Below are 22,215 nucleotides of genomic sequence, written 5' to 3'. Positions count from 1 at the left end.
GCTTTGAAGACTTCGGTTCTAAAACTCAAAAATAAAAATTTCAGGATTCGGCCGACCAGCACTTGCGAACTGCTTCTGCTTCAGGCAACGCACATCAAAAAAGACTGATGTAATGGCATTGGCTGCATGTTTTATACCCCTGGTGACCTGACATCATGGAAGAAGAGAAAGCATCCAACGCAGGAATCCAAGACTCTGGTATTCAGGCCGGCTGAGGGCTACCTGCAGGCAGATAACCCAAATGTGATGACTGCAACAGTGAATACACTCGAACATCTACATTTATGGTAAGTGTACACAACTGTATTTTATGTCACCTTGTTTCTACAAATATGGACAGAACCCACAAAATTAAATACTTGGGTCTTTCCTGGCAGATGACACTGCTTAGCCCATACCACTCACTCTGCACAAGAAAAACAATAACCAAATATGTCTCCTGAAGACACATCCCATCTGACACCATAAACTCCTTAAATATTTTCAAAATTGGAGGCAATAACTTACAGATGTCTTCCTGCAGCAACTGTTAATAAGTTGAATAACCATTTACATGGCCCACAAACTCCACTTAATTTTTGCAGCACCCTTTGGACAAGTGTTTTTAATACAAATATGAACAAAACTGATGACAATGAACTGTCCTGCCTGTACCTTCACCCACAGTAATGCTTCCAAACAGTTCAGCATTCACAACAGTGTGGCATTGTGCACTGTAATACAGCACTTGGACCCCATTGATAAACTCTTGTCTCAAACCTCCCCTGCCAGTATGAAATAAGTAGTACCACTTAACTGTGCCAGATGCTATGTTTATATCAGATTGTACTATTCCCCATCAGTCCCCTGCTGTATCTCTAGGTAATCCATAATTTCAGCCAAAGCAGACAATTGCTGGCTAAAGTTTGGCCTTTAGCAAAGACCCCTGTCCCACTTCCTCTAACTTTCCAATCAGTTTCTCCAGTGTGCATGTCAGGTTTCTCACACAAATCTTCATATTCACATTCAAAAAGATACAAAACAAATATTAGTCATACGTTATGGGACCCTCACCCTTAGGAATAAGTACCTTGGATCCTTCGCTTAGTAATTCCATGATGGAGTATCCTTCGAACCCCACTTGAAACACTGCCTGTAGTGGAGTGCTGTAGGCACTATACAGCACAGTACAGAATTCAAAACCCACCCTCTAAAAGATGTCAGTAGGGAGTCCATCAGGCCTCACTGTAATACCCCCCTTTTAAATAATGTATTGTTGCCTTTATCTCCAGACTACTTATTGTCTTTTCTGGCTTCTACTGCTGTCATTTCTCTGTCATTTCTCCACCTGTACACCTTTCCATTCTCACTTTATCAAACTGTGAGCCAAGCTACCAAATACATCTTGGTATCCCCCCATAGGACCTAGCCATATAGTTCTTCTACCAACACCAAATCAGTCAATTCATTTCTTGTTAGTAGGAGCCAGGAATCACTGGGCTAGGTGAGAACCCTACAGCCAATTCATTCCTGCATGGGTATTCCCAATCAACTCATCCTCTCCATGGTGAGGGTTGAGTGGTAAGGAGTGGTCCAGCTTCCTGCAGTAATTCTTTTGAGCTCCTCTATGTGCATCCCCCAAGCGGAAGTATACCTCTGCAAGTTAAAACTTCCACTTAGCTTACTGTGTGACTTGTGCACTGCAGCATGGGTTTAGTAGATGCCACGGGATGGAATAACCGCTGCTTCTACCGTGTGCCACTCATCTGGTGAGCCAGCGTGACTTCCCTCCCACAGTGAGTGAGCTGGCAATAGCCACTCAATCCCAACTTCCCCATCTCCTATAAATGCCTGAGCCACTCGTTAAACTCAGGTAACCTGTGATGTAGTCAAGGCTTTATCCCTTTATGACACAGATAAGCTTAGGTATCACAGATTTCTTAACCATTGAAATTTCTCACCCATTACTTTCCGTTAATTGCTTCATTAAGTGAAACAGTCTTTTTCTTTTGCAACTTTTATGTAAGTACCTTGCAGTCCACCTCCTCTGTGGCTACAGCTTAATGTGACTCCTACCCACTTATATCTCCACTTCCTTATGTTACACCTCGTCCATCCTTAACTGCTATGATCCTTCACAGCTTTCCCTCATCATTTCCTCTTTTAGTCATACTTATTTGCTGTTTCATCAGCTGTTGGCCCAGCTCTCCCTGTTTCACCCTAACTTCCTTACTGCTTTCACCTGCCTCATTAATTATATCTGCCCTCCATGTGGCTTTAATGCCATCCCAGTCCACCCCCCCCCCCAGCCTTCCACATCTATACATTTCTTCTCAATCACTTCCTGCATCTTGCACTGTATCAACATAACCCTCCTCTGCACCTTCAGCTTCCAAAATGTCTGCTAATATTTATTCATCCTAGGATAGCCACCAATCCATATAAGCATGAACATGATCAAAAATACAAGTCTCCCCAATAAGCACATTCAGTCCCTAACTCCAGTCTATTTAGCTATAAAAAAATGAGTCAATCCTGCTAACCGACCTAATCTCATTCCTAGAAAAAGTTGCTCTGTGCAAGATCCATTCTAGACTTTCCACATATCCATCAAACCTAACTCGTCCATGCTTTCCATAAGTTCTCTGTTACACCCCCCCCCCGATGTTCTCCCTTTTACCATACAACCTATTCAGTTTTGAATAATTCACCACACTTAGGTCACCTCCTACCACTGATCAAGTCCCATCCCACAAATGTCCCAAATGCACCTAAAGCTGAGCAGTGCAGTTCAGTCGTTTTTGTTTCAATCAAAAGTAGATAAAAGTAACATTAGTTCAGATCTACATCTGTCCATATTTAACATACAAGCCATTTAGCATTCTAACTAGTGCATTATGTTTAAATTTTTAAGTTCAAATTTGAATACAGTCCTTTTACTAATCCTGACCCTATGTCCACACCCCTGTTACTCTTTTACCTTATTTGCATATTTTTCCATTTTTCTCTTTATTTTATAGTTCCTTTCATTAAGGAGCTTTCTTCTTTCTTACTGTATGCATTTTAGGTTTTGCCCTACCACTTCCTGAGTAGCCACGTGACCTGATTGGTTTTTCTGACTGGATAACTTGTACTTTAACAGTGCTACAGTTTGCATGGAGTATTATGGTCTGAAGAAGTGGCCTCCACCCATGAAAATACTTACCTTTTACTTTTTTTTATTATTTTTCTATTAAAGTTTTATACATGTCAGCTGTGGTGACTGAACTTGTTTTTACCTGTTGTTTTGTCTGGAAATCCCAGTCCTTCTCCTTGGAATAGGTGAGATGGCAAAAATAACACTCACTCCCTAACCCACAGCAAGCATAACAAATTACTTTCACATACTCAAGCAACAGCAAAATCATCATGAAATGACAGAAGTCTTACTGGGAATCAAAATTTGTTTATCGTGCAGCTCCTGTGGCATTCAGGGATAAAGTCCTGACTACAGCCAAGCTGAGCTGGGTTCAATCAGTGGATCAGGCAACTGCCAAAGTGACAGGGAAGGGAGCATGGTCCAAAGAGGGGAGTTGTCCACAGACATAAACAATGAGTACGGTGAGTGGGGAAAGGGAAGTGGGTGGGTCATAAAAAATACCCCCCAGATAGAAGCACAGATGACCTGAGCCCCAAGACACTCTCAGGATCTACTACCAGCACCAGAAAAACAGATTAAGTCCAGGGGGGGTTGGAGAGTAGCCGGTAGACCTGGCATAGATGATGCGTGCAAAAAAAAAAAAGATTCTGTACCAAATGTGTGAGCAGAGTATAGAATGCTTAGCGCTGATGTGACTGAAACTACAGATTTTGATTGATTCATTCACAAGGTGACAAGTACATCCTCGCTACTATGAATGAGGAGTCATGATGAATGGTATATATGAATTCAAATGAAGCAGCATTTATCCTCTTGTAAAAAAGCTATATAAACAAATGTTGATGCATCAAAAGAAATATTTATCAGAACTAATTTATGACATTGTCAGCAACATTTAATAATAGTGATTCCTGTATACAATCTATAGTTCTCTGACTTTAGTACAGTCGGGATCAGAACTTTCCCAAAAGTAATCCTGAACTGATAGTATCCATTCAACAATATTATTCATACTAGTAGAATATAAACTTGAGACTTTTGGCTTCATATTGCAATAAATTAAAAATGCCAGCATTGTAATTTCATTAATCTGATAATTTTGCATCTGAATGGGCATGAAAACTAAAACTTTGTGGGTTTTTTTCTAACAGAATGAAAAAATTGATGTTGATGGTTTATTCCGTAACATTGAGTCAGTGCGACAGATATCAGCCAAATTACTGTCCCTGCTGGAGGATGCTACTTATGATGTTGAGCCAGAGCTACAGATACTAGGTAAGTAGTATAAATTCACTATTTTATTTCTAGAGGGCAGAGTATTACTATGGATGTGGAATTCATACACCTTTAATGCATTTTACAATTCCCTCCAAACAGTCAAGGATGTAAAGCGTTATTGTAATGAGTATATTCATCATTTGTAGTACTTGTAATTTACATCGGTTTAAACTGGCCTGAAATGAAATGAAAACTGTCTTTAAGTTTCCAACAAGAACATGTACTCTCTGTAAAAAATAATTGGGGTATGTCAACAAGTGATGCAGTGAAGGCTGTAACCTCCTATATTTACTGCTGTAAAGACCCAGCTAAGCTAGAGTCTTTACTGTGTAATACAGTAAACCCCCTGTAGTGGAAGCCCATGGGATATATGCAAATGACATGTAAGGGCATACAGCATACCTCTTAACTATACAGATTTTTGCAGACTGTCCAGATTTTTGCCTCATATTTTTGGTCTGTTTCTCATAAAATTGTAGTTTTCTGGCAAATTATTTTTAAATCATTGAGTGTTAAAGTCAGAAAATAATGAGAGACATTTGAGTTTCAGACTTCATTCCTTTTAGAAAATTCACGCTAATGCAAAACATGTTATTCTATCAACTTTCTAAGTTTGTAAGAGCAATGTGTAAGAAGTGTCCTTATTTTTGAGCGTTGGTCCTCCCGTTATTTATGGCTTTGTCCAGATTTCTTGCTGTAAGAGGATGAGAGGTATGCCATTCAGTGTTTCAGCTACATGGTTTCCAAATGCAAATGATTTTTTACTTTTTATTTTTAAGTCTTTATGGATCCATTCAGGCCAATAAAGTATAGCCAAACAGTTCACTCATGCTGTACTGATGAGGTCACTAAAAAAGACAAAATATGCATGTCTGCAACTAGTAGGATTTTTGATAACTCTATACCAGGAAAACTTACCAACAAAGTCTTTAACCAAAAAAAAAAAAAAGTCAGATCTGAAGTGTATTGCTCAGAATCAGTCCACGATATGGCTGGGATTTATAGATGTGTGTCAGACTAAGCAGTGCAAATTTGCAAGTGTCACTGTAACACAGAGGGCATGAGCAATTCTAAAACACAGTGTGGTCATACAAAAGTCACAATAGTGTGGTATGCAGCATGTGCTAATGAGTGCATAATGACAAGAAAATGACAAACCCCATACAAATGGGCAATGAAGAGATTGCAAGTGATGTCACCCAAAATGGCCGACTGATTCAGAAACAGCATCAAATTCATGGTGTGCATGATGAGAGCGATGCAAAGAAGAGCCGCAGTAGCAACACAGCAGCATATATTAATAGGCGCCAGTAAAGTTTTTAACCTGTACGTACTATAAACAAAATAATTAATTTATCAAGTTTTATCAGCCTTTTTCTTTTATAATATTATGTTGCACAGAACTTAGGTGTATCATTATGTAACTTCAACTTCACTACTAATCTGTATGCTACTTTTTTGTACTGTAATTATTGCGTTGCTTGTTTATGCTACTTCTTTCTGATGTAATTATTGTGCTGCTTGTATTTCAGCAATTTGCATGCTTGTACGTGTTTATCCAAAATGTATTGGCCTATTGTGTGACTGACATATTTTACCACTGGGCTAGGCTTGTGCCTAAAAATGGTCCATGGACCAGGTCATATACCATCTTAACAGAGTTAAATAAAATAAATATCAGTGCCAAAGAAACAGGTACAGACAGCACTTAATATACCACTGGTTCATGGATGAGCAGACTGACTGACTCACTGAGAAGTCAGGGTGACTGCAGGGGACCTAGTCGAACTGTGTCACCCACAAACAGAATCAAGGATAATGCATCATATGCCATTCCTGTGGATACCATGGTATGTGTAGCTTTAACCATCTTAGCTACAAGGACCTTTCAGCAATCGTAGAAATATTGCAGATGTCATCTTCATGAATCCTAAACCAGTTCTTTGACATTATGCTACAGCATGTGGAGGAGAAAATCTGGATCCCCAGGATAGCAGAACAGACAACCAGCTCCATGTGGGAATTAGTCTAGTATCCATAGACTGCTCACATGTTACCAACAAGACTCCACCTAGCCCAGAGGGCTGTAGTACATCAACAGGAAGGGTTTTCATTCTCTGTATTGCAGGTGGTCTGTAAAGCCTACAGCATTATTAATAATGAGATCATGTGCCACCCAGACAGTTCACATGATTCACACATTTTGCATATGTCAGATTTATACTAAAGGTTCCTGGAAGAGGACTTTCACAGGATTATCTGATTGGTAAGTTCACATACATGCTAGATAGGCAGGCCTATATACATAAGTCCCATGAAAGCATTGAGTAGGTCACATAAAATATTTAGTTTGGTGTGTGCTACAAGCAGTGTTAAATGGCCTAGATCGTAGGCTGATGGCCCCAATACAGAGCCCCTAGATCATGCAGGAAGTGGTCTATAACACAGCCCCAGCAGAAAAATGAAATATAGTGGAGTATGAGTTCATACTGCTGAAGGTACATTTGCAATGTCTAGGAACTCGGGGGTGGGGGGCAATACAGTAAAATCCAGACATCAACAGCAAGATGTTTACTGTATGTGCCAAGCTGAACAATGCAACAATGCACAAACAGAGGGAGCAGCATGTGTATATCTTGACAGGGCCTTCCATGCCAGTCATAAAATCATCAGAAGGACTGGGTAAAGAGTCAGTGGGGAAGCATGCAGCAGCAGCAGTATCATAGCCAAGGCACAGACAAGTGCAATACATTGCAGCACTGGCAAAAAGGCAGTCAGGTCCATAACTGTGGGCCATGACACAGACGACACAGAATAAAATGATGCATACTGTAATAGCATGCAGGCTTTGCAGGGTAGTGCATGAACTGCCCCATGGTGTATTAGACAGCACCATATCTCCACAGGATAGGGGTAAGTGGGATGGAATCATCGTCACTTGCACAAGTAAGAAGGCACAGTGGCAGGTGAATGCAAATTCCAGGTGATTATGAAGAATTAGGGATCACTTCCTCCAATGGTGATGCTGAGCTGCCATAACATGGTTATTGTCAATATCCGTTGTGCTGGCATGTGGTGTCAGGGCTCAGTGCAATCCTTGGGAAGGAAGGGATAGAACTACAGGGCAGTGCACCTGTGCCCTGATGGGGGCATTCCATATAGTGTGCTTGGTCAGCAGCAGTGACCATGACCTGGAGGATGTGCACAAATGAGGTGACAGGCCTTATGGCCAGCCTAAGATGTCCATGCCAGTACCTAGTCACTTGTTAGTGAAACCTGTCAGAGGATGGATGTGGTACACTGAAAGATCTGTAAACCTATGGCCATAGTTAACCCCCTTTATGCACCTGTTATTAACTGCATTTAGTGTTATGCACAGCCTCCATCCCAACCCCTATTTGCAAACTGTAGCCATGTGTCATGGCGGTGGTACCCTACACCTTTTGTAATATGGCCGTCCCTCATTTCCAAATTCATAGCTTGCACACCCAGCCACAGTTAGGTCATACAGCACTCTACAATTGACATGGGTTCCTAATGACATGCAATGATATCTGCCTCACTGTCACTGATGTCAAATATAGTGTTTGTTGTTTTTGCTGAGGTACTAGTCCACAGAATGCTTATTGAAATTCTTCTGTTTCACAACTGTGTAGCTCTAAGCTGTGCTACTCAAAATGGCACTGGTACTTTATATTATGTTAACAAGAGTCTACTAGTGTGCTAAGTATGCTAATAAAAGCAGGTAGTACCACTGCCTGTAAATCACTGCTGGTGGGCCATGATCTATCCAAACATGTTAGTGGAAGCCCTACCTGTCACAATGGACACTAAGCATGTGACATATATACTTATTCATATGTTGTGTACATCCTTAGTACCATGGTACAGTACTATTGTCATAACCTAGTGCCATTCTGCACTGCTATACTGTGTGATATGTGATTCACAAACATGCATCCACGCTTTGCACCATGAGTTAACTTGAGTGAATGACCATGGCTGCTTCAAGCAGAAATGCAGGGATCCAGCATCCAGCATGGTGTACAAGGAAGAGGAGAATTTTCCTGTTCTGCCTGCACAGAAATTTTAAGAAGTTCCTTTTGGGCAATTATGATGGCCTATTGTGGAAGTTGGAGGTCTGGTATGATCCTTCTAACATTGTAAGTGATGTCACTGGCATCACACCTTCCAGTTAGCAGTGCCAGCATAGGAACAGTGCCATCCCTACCTGCTTCATCAGTAAGGGGTAGAGGTTCAGGAGAGGAAGCCAGAAATGCACTGTAAGGCTTTTTTCAGTTGCTTTGTTTCCCTCTGTTTTAACTGTTGTAAGTGTGTATATGTCTGCAGATAACTGTATTTCCAGCAGCAGTGGAGTATCATCAAAGTATGGCAGGGTGCTACAGAAGGCAGGAGCATCTCTGTCAGGGGCATAGTATTCATGCCATCTGTGGCAGTCTGCTACACAATTGTCCTGGTGTTTGTAGCATGCAGCTGTAATCACCTTTCCCCTCTGTCATCCTTCTGCAGTTCCGGTTGTGGAAAAGGAAGAAGCGAGGCTGCAGTCACCTCAGCCTATGCCAGTTGATGCTTTTAGTGCTGGATAACAGTGGCCATTAGATCTGCCTGTCAGCAGGGGGAGTGACAATCCCTCTGCAGGAGGTGACCTGGAAGGGGTCAGTAGTGCCCTCTGTGTTGGGGGGAGAGTGAAGGCTCCTTTTATGAAAGGAGACTGCAGGGGTCACCACTACTCCTTCAGCATTGTGTCTGGCTGGCTGAGGTTTCAAAATAGCTGGCTGTCCAGCTAAGTAGTGTGGATATCCTTCTAGCATGACTAGTGGAGTATATGACCATCAGGCCCTGCCCACTGTGCCACCAGGGAACCGTCTCTCCCCTAAAGACTGATGTCTGGATTTGTTGCCTTCTGGACCAAGCTGGCATCCAACCATGCCAGGACCTCACCCCAGCCACATCATGTAGTTTCCCTCCTTTATGTGACATTTCCATTCCTTGTTGATTGTGCAATTTTACTCATGACCAGCAGTCCACTCTCCATATGTCTGTTTTCATCCACTTACCTCCACATCCTGTGTGTCTGCTGCCCCTGTCTGTCTGAGTTGTTGTGCAGTAGTGCTAGCAGCTACCAATCACATTGAGAAAAAAGCAGTTTAATGTACATAATGTCAGAGAACAACAATAAAATTTCAGTCAAGCGCTTCCGTCCGTAATTGTCAGGACTTCATCAAAACAAAACATAAAAACATCTCTTCACTTAAATACTGTTAGTCAATACTACCCCACCCACCAATTAAAACATTAATACATCATGTGATGCTTAACAATAAATGTTAATACTATATACTTAACTAATAACACTAAAACCTCTATAAAATTGTAGATTTATATTTTAAAATAGGCATTAAAGTACAACAATCATTAATAACTGGACTCATAGTGGAATTTAAACAGAATTGCCAGTAGAGATCCATCATTTCCAGTTTGTTTTGCCAGTACCCACCCCTAATATCTTCTTGCACTATTTGCAGGATCCCGAAATGAAATACATTACAAGTAGAGGAATCCTTCAAATATCTATACAGAGCATTGCTTTCATTCTTTGTCCTGATAGCATATAAATGTTCATAAATATGCTTTCTGAAAGTTCTTTCAGTTTTTTCCAATGTAAAAATGATAACATCCTGTGCATACTGCTATATGTACTAGAACCCTAGACCCACAATTTCCTGTAGCGAGTCTAACATTAATAACGGGGTCACCCACGTAAATACTTTTTTCTTCAAGAATGTATCTACAGTATCTTGTAATGTATTTCATTTTGCATATTTTAAAATATACGTCTGCGACTTTATAGAGGTTTTAGTGTTATTAGTTAAGTATATAGTATTAAAATTTATTATTAAGCATCACATGATGTATTAATGTTTTAATTGGTGGGTGGGGTAGTATTGACTAACAGTATTTATGTGAAGAGACGCTTTTATGTTTTGTTCTAATGAAGTTCTGACAACTACGGATGAAAGCGCTTGACTGGAATTTTATTGATGTCCTTCAAGGATGCATCTGCAGTCATCACATATGGGTTGTCCTGCCTCAGGCAGCCCTTCGGTCGGCCGGATTCCAAATTCTATGTCCGGCATCGGCTGATGTTGCCCTTTCCCCGACATCAGAGTGCCTGGGGTACAAAAGAGTCAGCCGACGCCATCTTCCCCAGTCTTTCTTGCCGCGTGGTGCCCGAAGCAGAAGCAGTTCACAAGTGTCTGTCGGCCAGCTTCTGTAATTCAGCTACCGAAGACTTTAAAAAGCTAAGTACCCCGTTGGGGACTCTTTCTTGCCTCAGCCGATGTCAGATAAAGTTAATAATTGTTTAACTTGTGGGAAACAAATACCTCATAAGGATTTCCACTCTTACTGCCTCCCCTGCCTAGGCCCAGACCATGACGTCTCGGCCTGTTCAGCCTGTGCTTCCTTCAACCGACGCACTCTTAGACGTCGGGCGGAGTTTGCAGAGGAATTTTTTGGGGCTAGTTTTTCGTACAATATGCCATCGGAGACTCCGACTTCACATTTGATTAAGAAACGGAAGGACAAGGACCAACACACGCGAGCCGCGGTTTCGGCTGAAACTATGGCCAGGCCTACCGCGAGTGTCTCGGTCTCGGCTGTAACCGAGTCCTTGGTACTTCCTACCACCGAAACCGCTCAGCCGACTACCTCGGTCCCGGAGGCCCCAGCTGAATCGGTTATTGAATTTCCTACAGAAACTGGTGTCCTGGAACCTTCCGACACCATACCTTTAGACAAAACTACACCAGCACGTGGTGCAGCCAGGCCTCCTGCATCCATGTCCATTAAGGCATTCTCTAGGGCTAAAGCTGCTAAACTCTCCAAAGCTTTGCCTCCCAAGGTTATCCCTCAGGGACCCACTACAGGATAACAGATTCTAAGCTTAGCAGAGGACCTTATCTCCTTAATTAGGAGCTCTCAACCTCATCCGGACAGGGGCTCTCAACCTCCTCCAGACAAAAGGCCCTGGGTTGAGCCCTCTGATCCCCACTCCTCAGATGAGGCCTCAGATGGTTCTACTCTCTGGACCACCAGGAGGAGGCTTTTTCGGCCTACGAGGATTCTGATGCAGAGGAATCTATTCCTTCGGCCTCCCCTCCTGAAGAGTTTTCCTTTGGGGAGACACTCCACACTATGAGAGAGCATTTCCAGTGGCAGGGCCAGGAATTCTCTGATTCCAGGAAGAGATTAAGGACTTTCTTGCATTTGCCTCAGCATAGACCCTTGGCTATTCCTCCTGTTTTAAATGTCATTTATGATGTGTACTCTGAGTCTAGCTCAACCCCTGATTCTCTACCTCCGGCTCCTGTCAAACCCGATAGGTACTACAGGGTCCCGGACTCACATCTTCACCTTTACAAGGCCCACTCTGCTGATCCAGAAACTATTTCCCAGGGCCCTAAAGGGGTTGCAGCTGCCACTACTAAAAATCCTCTCCCCTCTGAAAGGGAGTCTAGAGCTTTAGAGAGATGGGGTAAAAAAGTGTATACTTCTGCTACTCTTTCTATGAGGGCATTGAATTGTCAATTTCATATGATACAGTACCAAGAGTATTTGTTAGATGAATTGCATAAAAAACTGTCTTCACCTGAACCCCTAGATCGCAAATCCCTTCAGGATCTGGTACATAACTCCCAACAGGTTAGCAACCATTTCTTGCAATGTGGTTATGATGCATTGGAAGCTTCATGTAGGTCAGCTATGACTGGCGCAGTCATACGTAGGCATGCTTGGCTGAAGGAACAATCTCTGCCAGACCATGTCAAAGCAAAACTTCTGGATGCTCCACTGGAAAAGCAAAAGTTATTTGGCTCCACAGCTTAGGAGGTCCTAAAGAAAGTTGAAGAAAAGGCAAAATCTGTACAAACTGTCAAAGATTTTCTCCAAATCCAACCACCAAGATTCAGCAGGAATTGGCCTTCCAAAAATTGTTCCTTTCCAGACCCAGAGAGGTTTCAGAGAGGCAAGAACAGGCGTGCCAGAGGTAGAGGGCAAGCTAGAGGCTCCTACAGAGGACGTCAATGGCAGCCTCCCAACCAGAGAGGTAATGCAGGACCTACAACTGCTGCACAAGGACAGGCTCAATTACTTTACTTTGACACCGCCAACCAGAGCTCAATTGGAAGCACCCTTGGGCGGAAAGCTTTCTTTATTCTCGGAAAATTGGCACAGTATTACAAGGGACAAATGGACACTACAAATAATAGACAAAGGATACAGGTTCCATTTTCACACATTACCAAAAAGAAAAGGCATGCCAGACCTGCCACCAAATCAAAGGGCAGAGGCTTTGAAACAAATCTCCAGCTTAATGCAAATGAAAGCTATAGAAAAGGTTCCTCTCTCAGAACAAGGCCAAGGATTTTATTCCAGACTATTCCTTGTTCCAAGAAAAGAAAAACAATGGAGGCCTATTCTAGACTTGTCCGCATTGAATACTTATCTCATTGTACCAAAGTTCAAAATGCTGACTCTACAGCAGCTCCTTCCCATGCTGGGCAAGGGGTCTTGGCTGGTAACTCTAGACCTCAAGGAGGCATACCTGCATGTCCCTATCAGACAAAGTTGCAGAAGACACCTCAGATTTCTTGCAGGTTCAGAGCATTATCAATTCTCAGCATTGCCCTTTGGCTTATCTACTGCACCCAGAGTATTCACGAAATGCCTGGCATCAGTGATTGCACACTGCAGACTTCAGGGGATTCAAATATACCCATATCTGGACGACTGCCTTATACAAGCGGACAGCCAACAAACTTTGGTAAAACATTTGAATTATGCCATTCACCTACTTCAGGCCCTTGGATATACAGTCAACATTCACAAATCAAGACTTGTTCCATCCCAAAGAATAACCTTTCTGGGTGCGAATCTAGATACAACCACCCAAATGGCTTTCCTCACAGAAGAAAAACAAAGTCAACTACCAGATTACTTCAAAAGTCTGACAAGAAAAACTCAGCTGACTGCAAGGAAAATCCTGCAGGCCCTGGGTTACATGGCTTCTTGCATCCTTCTGATTCCACAAGCAAGGCTGCATATGAGGAAACTACAATGGTACCTAAGGAGTTTATGGTCTCAGCACAGTCACAGCTTGGAAACTTTGATACCACTCATCCCATGCCTTCAAAAGGAATTTTGGTGGTGGGCTCAAGCAAGCCAGTCAAACAGGGGTCTGTCCTTCAGCAAACCAATAGCCAGCCAAACCATTACAACGGACACTTCAGACCACGGATGGGGAGCGCACATGGAGGGCAGATGCATTCAAGGTCTATGGTCACAAAAAGAGCTATGCATGCACATAAACCTCAAGGAACTGCTGGCAGTGATACATGCAGTCGAAGCCTTCAAACCTTTTCTGCATCAAGGCCACCTACTAATAAGGACAGACAACACCACAGTTATGTGGTACATAAACAAGCAAGGAGGCACCCATTCATATCCTCTTTGCAGACTGGCAATGAATCTATGAGAACTTTCATTGAAACTCAACATAGAGCTGCAATCTCAATTTGTGGCAGGGAAAGACAATATACTGGCGGATAGCTTAAGCAGAAATATCATGGATGCACACAAATGGATGCTGCACCCAGACATCTTTCTACAGATAACACAATCATGGAGAAGGCCGGACATAGATCTTTTTGCCTCCCCCCACAATCATCAGCTGAAGAAATTCTGCTCAAGGACATACCACCCACAAGCATGGAAAGTGGACGCCCTCTCTTTCAGCTGGAGAACTCTAACAGTGTATGCATTTCCACCTCTCCCATTAATGACCAAGGTCTTACTGAAGATCAGGACAGAGCAGCCAAAAGTGATTCTGATAGCTCCGGACTGGCCAAGATAGTACTGGTACCCACTGTTAAAGAGCATGTCACACATGAAACCATGGCCTCTTCCTCAATGGCCACTGCTCCTGACACAGCACAATTACAAAACTCTGCATTCCAACCTGAAAACCTTGCAACTAACAGCCTGGAAAATACCTTGATTCCTCCTCAGGATAGGCTATCCCAAAGAGTGAAGGATATTATCATGGAAGCTCACCGGCCTTCCACAAGAAAGGCATATTCAGCAAAATGGAAAAGATTTCTCATTTGGAACACCACAAAGGGCCTAGATGTGACAGTGATGAACATAGCACGTATCCTGGAATACTTGGCAGAAATGTTCCACAATGGTCTGTCGTACTCTTCCATTAAAATTCATGCTTCAGCAATTTCAGCAGAGTACAATACTGATCCACCTGTCTTCTCACATCCTCTCCTAAGACAGTTTCTAAGAGGGATTAAAAACATCAAGCCTCCAAGGGCACCACCACTGCCTACTTGGGACCTTAACTTTGTGTTGGAAAAACTAACACTGCCTCCCTTTGAACCAGCAGCATCTGCAGAACTACAGTTCTTGTCTTGGAAGACTGCCTTCCTTCTGGCCATAATCTCAGCAAGAAGAGTATCTGAGTTACAGGCCCTCATGGCAGTACAGCCATTTATTATTTTTCATCAGGACAGAGTCTCATTGAGAACCAATCCTATATTTATGCCAAAGGTGGTATCCAGGGTCTCATTAAACCAAGCTATTCATTTGCCTACCTTCTTTCCGAATCCACAAAACAAAGGGGAGAAACTTCTGCACACCCTGGACATACACAGACAGTTGCGCTACTACTTGGACAGAACTAAAAGTTACAGAAAAACTGACCAGCTGTTGGTAGCATATGCTGCTAGTGCACAAGGAAAAGCAATTTCCAAACAGACAATCTCAAAATGGATAGGGAATTGCATTCGTTTTGTTACTCCTTTCATGGAAAAACTGTGCCAGCTAACATTAGACCTCATTCCACGAGAGCCACAGCCACCTCCACAGCCTTCTTAAGAGGGGTGGCTACCAAGGACATTTTAGAAGCTGCTACATGGAGCTCCGTGCATACATTTTCCAAGCATTACAATTTACCTTTATATTCCAGATCCAGAGTAGGCTTTGCTACGGCAGTCCTGCAGGGCATTTTAGCTGCACCATCCTATACATAAATCCTCCACCCCAGATTGGCTATGGTATTCTACCCATATGTGATGACTGCAGATGCATCCTTGAAGGACATAGTACAGTTTTGTACCTACCATAAATGTAGATGTCCGATAGGTATGCATCTGCAGTCAGGTTTTCCCTCCCTCCTTCCCCTCTGTGGTATTTCTTGGGTAATACTCCCTCTTATAGCTAGCTGGGGTTATCTATTATGGTGTATTTGTTTTTTATTACTGTGCATGTTTGGAATATTTTGCATTTCTCCAAATTTAGCCTTCCTTAGAAGGCACCTGGCATCTGGGGCAAGAAAGACTGAGGAAGATGGCATCGGCTGACTCTTTTGTACCCCAGGCACTCTGACGTCGGGGAAAGGGCGACATCAGCCGATGCCGGACCCAGACTTTGGAATCCGGCCGACCGAAGGGCTGCCTGAGGCAGGACAATCCATATGTGATGACTGCAGATGCATACCTATCAGACATCTACATTTATGGTAGGTACAAAACTGTACTTTGTTTCTCTGACATTGTGCACATTAAACTTTTTTTTCCTCAACGTGGTTGGTGGTTGCTACCACTGCACGAGGTTTCTTTGGTTCTTTGTTTTGTGTTCCTCGTGCCACACACTGTGTTTTTTTTTTTTTAGTCTATGTTCTATGCTAGTCTGTCTGCCCTGTTACCTGCCCATCTTCCTCTATGCCATCCATAGCTGTCCCTCACTACCTTTCTCGACCACCCTTCTTTTATAAATCTTTGTGAAAGTGGCTCTTTCCTTACAAAAATCTACCCCCAATATTTCATACTTTATGATTCTCCATATGTGTTTACCTCCACTTGTTGTTGTCTCCTTTCCTATCTAGCCCATTTCCTTTTCATTTATTTGATAACGGGGACTGGCCCTTTCATGTGTGTACCCCCATAGCACTAACTGATGGGTGCTGTGCTGTCTTTTTATACTGGATGAATATAAGATGCAGCTGCACAATGTTACTTTGCATACATGACTGTGCATTCACTCAGCTGTGCCAGCCTGTTTTACCTACGCTGGCCACATGCCATGCTGTAGTGCTGCTCATGACATATAGTAGACTGGTGCTGTGTATCCTGCTATCATTATGCCTCTCTTTATTTATGCAGTCATTTGCTTTGGCTGCTGTTCAATGCCTAATACATGTGTGATTAGCTCTGTGGTTCCTTATGCAGTGACCTCCTTGAAATTAGTGCTATCTGCTTGCATAGAACATGTCTATGAATCCCAGCCTATATGTTCAGCTCACTATGTTGGTACCGTACTTTAAATGCTCTGTCAGGGGCTTTAGCCTTGAACAATTACTACACAGCTGTCATATTTCAACATATTCAAGCATGCGGTATCCTACCTGTATGTACTTGTCACTGTACTGCACTGGGGCTAATAAGCTCTGTGCTGAATCAAAAATCCTTGACGCTCACGCATGGTCCCTTTTCAGTAATTCAGTTGTGCTTTTTCCACATTAAGAACCCATTTATCATGTTAGATTGACTTTTGTCTCACCTTTCCACTCCTAGGTTTGGACAGTTGCATTGTTATATTAGCCTGTATGTTTTCTTGCTTAAAATTGTGATGTTATCACTGCTACTATACATTCTGATTAATCCTCTAAAAAATCTGCAGCTTAAAAATAGAACATATTTTGGTATGTCACAGAGTTTGTTTAACTTGCCCCTTTCAAAAGTATTAAACTGAGATGTTTTCATTCTTTTACACTTACCAAATGCACTGTATATGTAGCAGCACATCTGTATACACGAAGTTTGTACTCTCTATCTTACCCACAATGTTTTAAGTCATTCATCTGCAATAATGATACACCTGTCACATTTTGGGCTGTGAGTAATAAATACTTTTACAAATATTCTTCATCTAACTACTTCATTAACACAAGGTTAATTAAGAAATAAGGCTCATGGAGTCAGATATTTCAGATAATGTTGAACTTCAGTCACACCAATTTCATCAAAACTGGTATAGGTGCACATTGTGATCTCAAGATTTTGGAACTTTGGCGGTAATGAAGTTTTCTTTTACACACAAGTTTGCATGAGCTCACTGACAGTTTATAAACAGCGGGAACTGGGGTGCAGGAGATATGCCTCCAGTGTAAAAACAATTACATTTGTTTTAGTTAAGTTGATTTTTGCAATGTCATCTTTATGGTGATGCATCTGTGTTAGTGTCTATGACTAGCAATCATGAAACCATAAAATACCTTGCTCATGTATGCATTAAGGGACGTTCTCCATTGTTCTGCTCATCATGGAATTTTATATCCATCTGAATGACGTTTTATGTCATCAACAAAATAACACCAATGCATTTGCTGGTCTGGTATCTGTTGCTGTGTAAACATGGTCCATAGAAGAGCCCATTGCCAATATCAGTAGTATTTCACTGATTATGCTTATACTATACATATTACCCCTGAAGAAACACACTTTGCCATTTGTTGATTCCTAGAGTCATATCTGTTATATCAACAGTGGCTCCTTCCTATATCATGTATCTGTCCGATCAGCGGAGTGTTTAGTACTTTGTCAAAAGCTTCTTTTAAAAGGAAATCATTTTATTTCTCTGTATTCAGAGCTGTCTATATTTTTAAACCAGCTTTACTGAGTTCATGCAAAATGGCAAAAGAAGAATCGCTAAAGGGCACTGCTGAACTAAGAAATGGACATGAGTTCCATATGGGGTCATGATGAATGAATACAAAAAAATACATTTTATGAATAATCCAATGATGGTTAAATACTTAAAAAGCCACAGTTTATAAAACTGGTGGCATAAGTGTTATGTTTTTAATTCAATATCATAATGTGTCATCTCTAGTAAGTTCAGTTTAACTTTACTATTGATGATAAAGAAGATGAGATTTACATTTACTTAGGCCGTGATGTACATAGCAAAGTAAAAAGAAGCTTAGTGACATTTGGTACTGCTGGCAAATTATTCTGTAGAGTGACTCAGAAGGAGCCATACTGATCATTACTGGCTGCCACCTGTAGTGGTGACCACTTGGATTCAGTGGAGATCTATGGATAGCTAACTTCTGGGGCCTGAAATTTTCTGTTACAGTTTAGACAAGTAACGTGTACCAGTTTTGGTCTCCTGCAGTTTATTGTACATATACCTTAATACAATATATTAATTTACAATCTCAGGTCCTATATCCTTTAAGGATGTTACTAGCTGAGAACTATATGACATATATGGGAGTCGAACTTTTCACATATAGGATCATAGGAAGTTACTAGGCTAATGGCCTGAAGGCCTTTACAAGCCTAGCCAAATTTTACCCTTGTTACCATGATCAGCACCTATTGTCCCTGTATAAGAGGGACACAGGTGGAACCCCTGAGGTGAATTTATGGTTACCCATCCAATCGTCCAGATTGTGTTTGAAGACAGCCAATGAGGTGCTCTGTTTGAAGAGAAGTGAGAGTCTCTTCCAAAGGTGTGGTAACCTCTGGAAGACAAATCTGTTCCTCCTGCAGGTTCAACTGATGTCACATACCAGGTTTAAGTCTTTAGAGTGAGTAACCCGTGTGCCATTTGACTTGCAGATGTGTAGCATTTACATTAAAGTGGAGTCAAAGATCGCCTTACATGTAAGGCAGAGATCATCTTTGAGGAGTCTGTATGAAACAGAATAAAGTGACAGAGATTTCAGCTGATCCACATAGGACAGCTGCTGAAGACTATGAATTTTCTTTGTGAGGAACCTTTGTGGTCTCTCCAGTTATTGCAGGTGCTTTGAAAGGTACATGCCAAAAGGGGCGTGGTACTCAATTATTGGCCTAATGAGTGAAGAGTACAGGGAGGTCAATGCCCTTACTTATGAGGTGAGCCATATAGAATGCCCTTCTTACCACTCTGGTGACATGGTGATCAAAGGCAAGGTTGCTGTCAACCTGAGTGCCCAGATCTCTTACCACAGAGTGCGTACTTCGGGTATTGCCATTAATGTGGTAATTTGCAGGAACATCACTCTTGCCAAAACAGATATCATGTGCTTTCATTTCCAAGGCATACCCTGGAAAAATTAAGGGTTTGTAGGAGTGGTAATATTTAGCATATTTAGATAAATTATGCTGATAGATACATGTTAATGGCTCTTAATCTATGTTCCAAAATAAGAAATCAATACATTTATCAGTACTTTAGCAGATTGTCATTCTGTATTCCAAGCTGTCAAAATAAAGATGCTTCATAGCATTTTCACTGGGGAAAACCAGATTTATCTTAAATTATTCACTGCTATTTCTTCCCACCTTAAATTTAAAAAAGCTGCCAATTTCTTCTGAAAGTGAGAAATTTGTGTTTTCTAACCCTGTCTTCAGCTGATATTATACCTGTAAAATATGGCAAACCATTAATTGTATTATACCATTACTATAGCAAAGTTTGTGAAAGGAGCAGAAACACAAGTATGTCATTTTCAACCAGTGATCATCATATTTTTATGCAGTAAGTTTTATTTGTTTAATGGGATAATCTGACTAGAAACAGCCCATTTTCAAAGGAGGCCCAAGAAGAAAACTTCCATACAAGTCCACATAATTGTGTTACTGAGATGCATGTACACTAAAATGTAAGTTAATAGTGCAAATAAATTCTAAGACAGTTCACAAGTAAGGCATGTATTTTATATATTACTATACACATCTATCTTTACTATGGAAATTTCAGCATTTATGTATTATAGCTCTAATATACGGTTCGGGTGTGAGTACTGAACATGTGTAGGCAATACTGCTGGGGTTTGATCATGTATCTATGTCACAAGAAAGAGCAGCAACAAGGCCATCTTACTTTTGTTGTTATGTATCTACCATGAATAAATCTACAGAGATATTCATACATAATAAAGGACAGATATTCCTTGATTTTATTCACATCGATGGACATAAAGATGGTACAGTCCACAACAGGAAGGCTTATGGAGTAGAAGGTTGCATTTACTTACTTTGATTTTTTGCATTTTCTGCAACTAAATAGGAAGCAGTAAATGCTGTGCAAATTGTTTAAAATCTTAAAATAAAACCACTGCTGCTACTGGTGTCAGTTTATTTTACGTATGTAATATCTGAGTTTTACATACGTATGTAATATTTGAGTTTTATATCATATTTTGTGATCTAGAATCATTGTGGAACCCTTTCTGTCATAAAGTTGTCTTTTTTTTCTTTTAGCTGAAAAAGTGTTCGAATTGTTATCCAATTTCTTCCATATGTAGTGTAAACTGGAACAAAGTGATGCATATAGCTAATACATTAATAATTCAGAATATCAAATCAGCAGTCCTTGGACTACTACCGTAAAAAGTTGCTTGGTATTAATGTCTATTTAATGAGAACAGCCAATTTTTGGAAGAAAATGACAGGGAATCTTACACAACAGTTACAAACTGCAGAGATTATAAAACTGTTTGATGATCCCATCTTAGAGTAGGAATAATAAAACAATGGGCAAGGTGAGAGTGGAGGGAGATGCCACTGAAATTATTACAAGAGAAAAGGTGTTAGAAATCATAGCTGAACTAAAAGATGCAAAAACGAATTGCTGGGTGATGTAGCTAGTATGGATTTAACCAGTTACCTGCAGCACTAATGGATACATTTATTTATTTATTTATTTTTGAAACTGTATTTCTGGTGCTCAGTCCTTTTTTGTTTTTATTTTCCTTGTTGTACTATTTCACTCTATGTATAACTTAGAATATATCATTCTATTTTACTGTGAATTTATTTATGTAAATACTCTGGAGTTTTTCCCCTCAGGTCTCCACTGAAATTGGGCTTCTGGCCCAGTTGGACCAAGCCGGTTAACAAATGCAAATAAATAAATAAATAATCGATATATAGCTAAAGATGAGCATAAATGCATTACATTTTATTTAATTGTTGCATGTGAGCCACAGGGTTTGGAAGAGTGCCATGCAGGAAATGGATAAAGATGCCCACCTGGCTGTGATAGCTAATTTCAGAGCTACTAGTTGTAATGCAGTGTTAGGTTAGGTATTAGTTTTCCAGGTGATCTTTGGTGTACATCATCACTGAATTCTCAAACATCACCTGGTTATCATCGTACATAAACCTAGGTAACGTGAATCTTCTCATTAAGTTAACATTAGTGCTAAGAATCTGCTTATGGTAGTACTCCAAAGACGTCTGTTTTGATGCCCTGAATACTAAAACATTAACTATTTGCAATAATTAGTTCCAATCTGTGTACTTGGGCATATACATATTTTGCCTGTTCCTTCTTCTATAACCACTGACTTTATTTTGGTGTTGCCTTTTATTACCGTTCTCATTTTCTCCTTTAGATAGATTCAAAGTTACTTGTTAGGTATGAGGTGTAGCACACCGTTGTGGTGCCTAGCCCAATCTCCCACCTGGCCCAGAGCATTATCTGGTTAAGTGTAAGCTAAGGGATTTAAACTGTGGGCGACAGTAACCAATGCATTAACAGCTCATAAGCTTAATCCGCTATACTAACTGCCAGACAACTGTACTCAACTGCTTCTGAAAGGTTAATGAATTGTTGATTGCATCTTATAAACTGTTGGATCTATGAGTATTTTAAACATGTTATCCTAAAATCTTGCTGTTAAAATAATTACCTTATATTTAATTTGCTGAGCACTTCCTTACAACTTTATCAAATAA

General features: G+C 41.0%; 1 protein-coding gene across 1 annotated transcript in view; it reads left to right on the top strand.

Annotated features, from left to right (window-relative positions):
- The window catches only part of ARHGEF38 (Rho guanine nucleotide exchange factor 38), a 627,494-nt gene that overhangs the window by 199,670 nt on the left and 405,609 nt on the right, over positions 1–22,215 (top strand). The window contains exon 3 of the mRNA XM_044061308.1: positions 4,270–4,393. Within this exon, the coding sequence (XP_043917243.1) occupies positions 4,270–4,393 (124 nt within the window). The remainder of the gene's footprint in view (positions 1–4,269; positions 4,394–22,215) is intronic.

Source organism: Protopterus annectens, chromosome 2.part0 (assembly GCF_019279795.1).
Source record: "Protopterus annectens isolate FY-2018-M chromosome 2.part0, PAN1.0, whole genome shotgun sequence".
Lineage (NCBI taxonomy): Eukaryota > Metazoa > Chordata > Ceratodontiformes > Protopteridae > Protopterus > Protopterus annectens.
The sequence above is the reverse complement of the archived record's forward strand: the minus strand, read 5'-3'. Positions and strand labels throughout refer to the sequence as shown.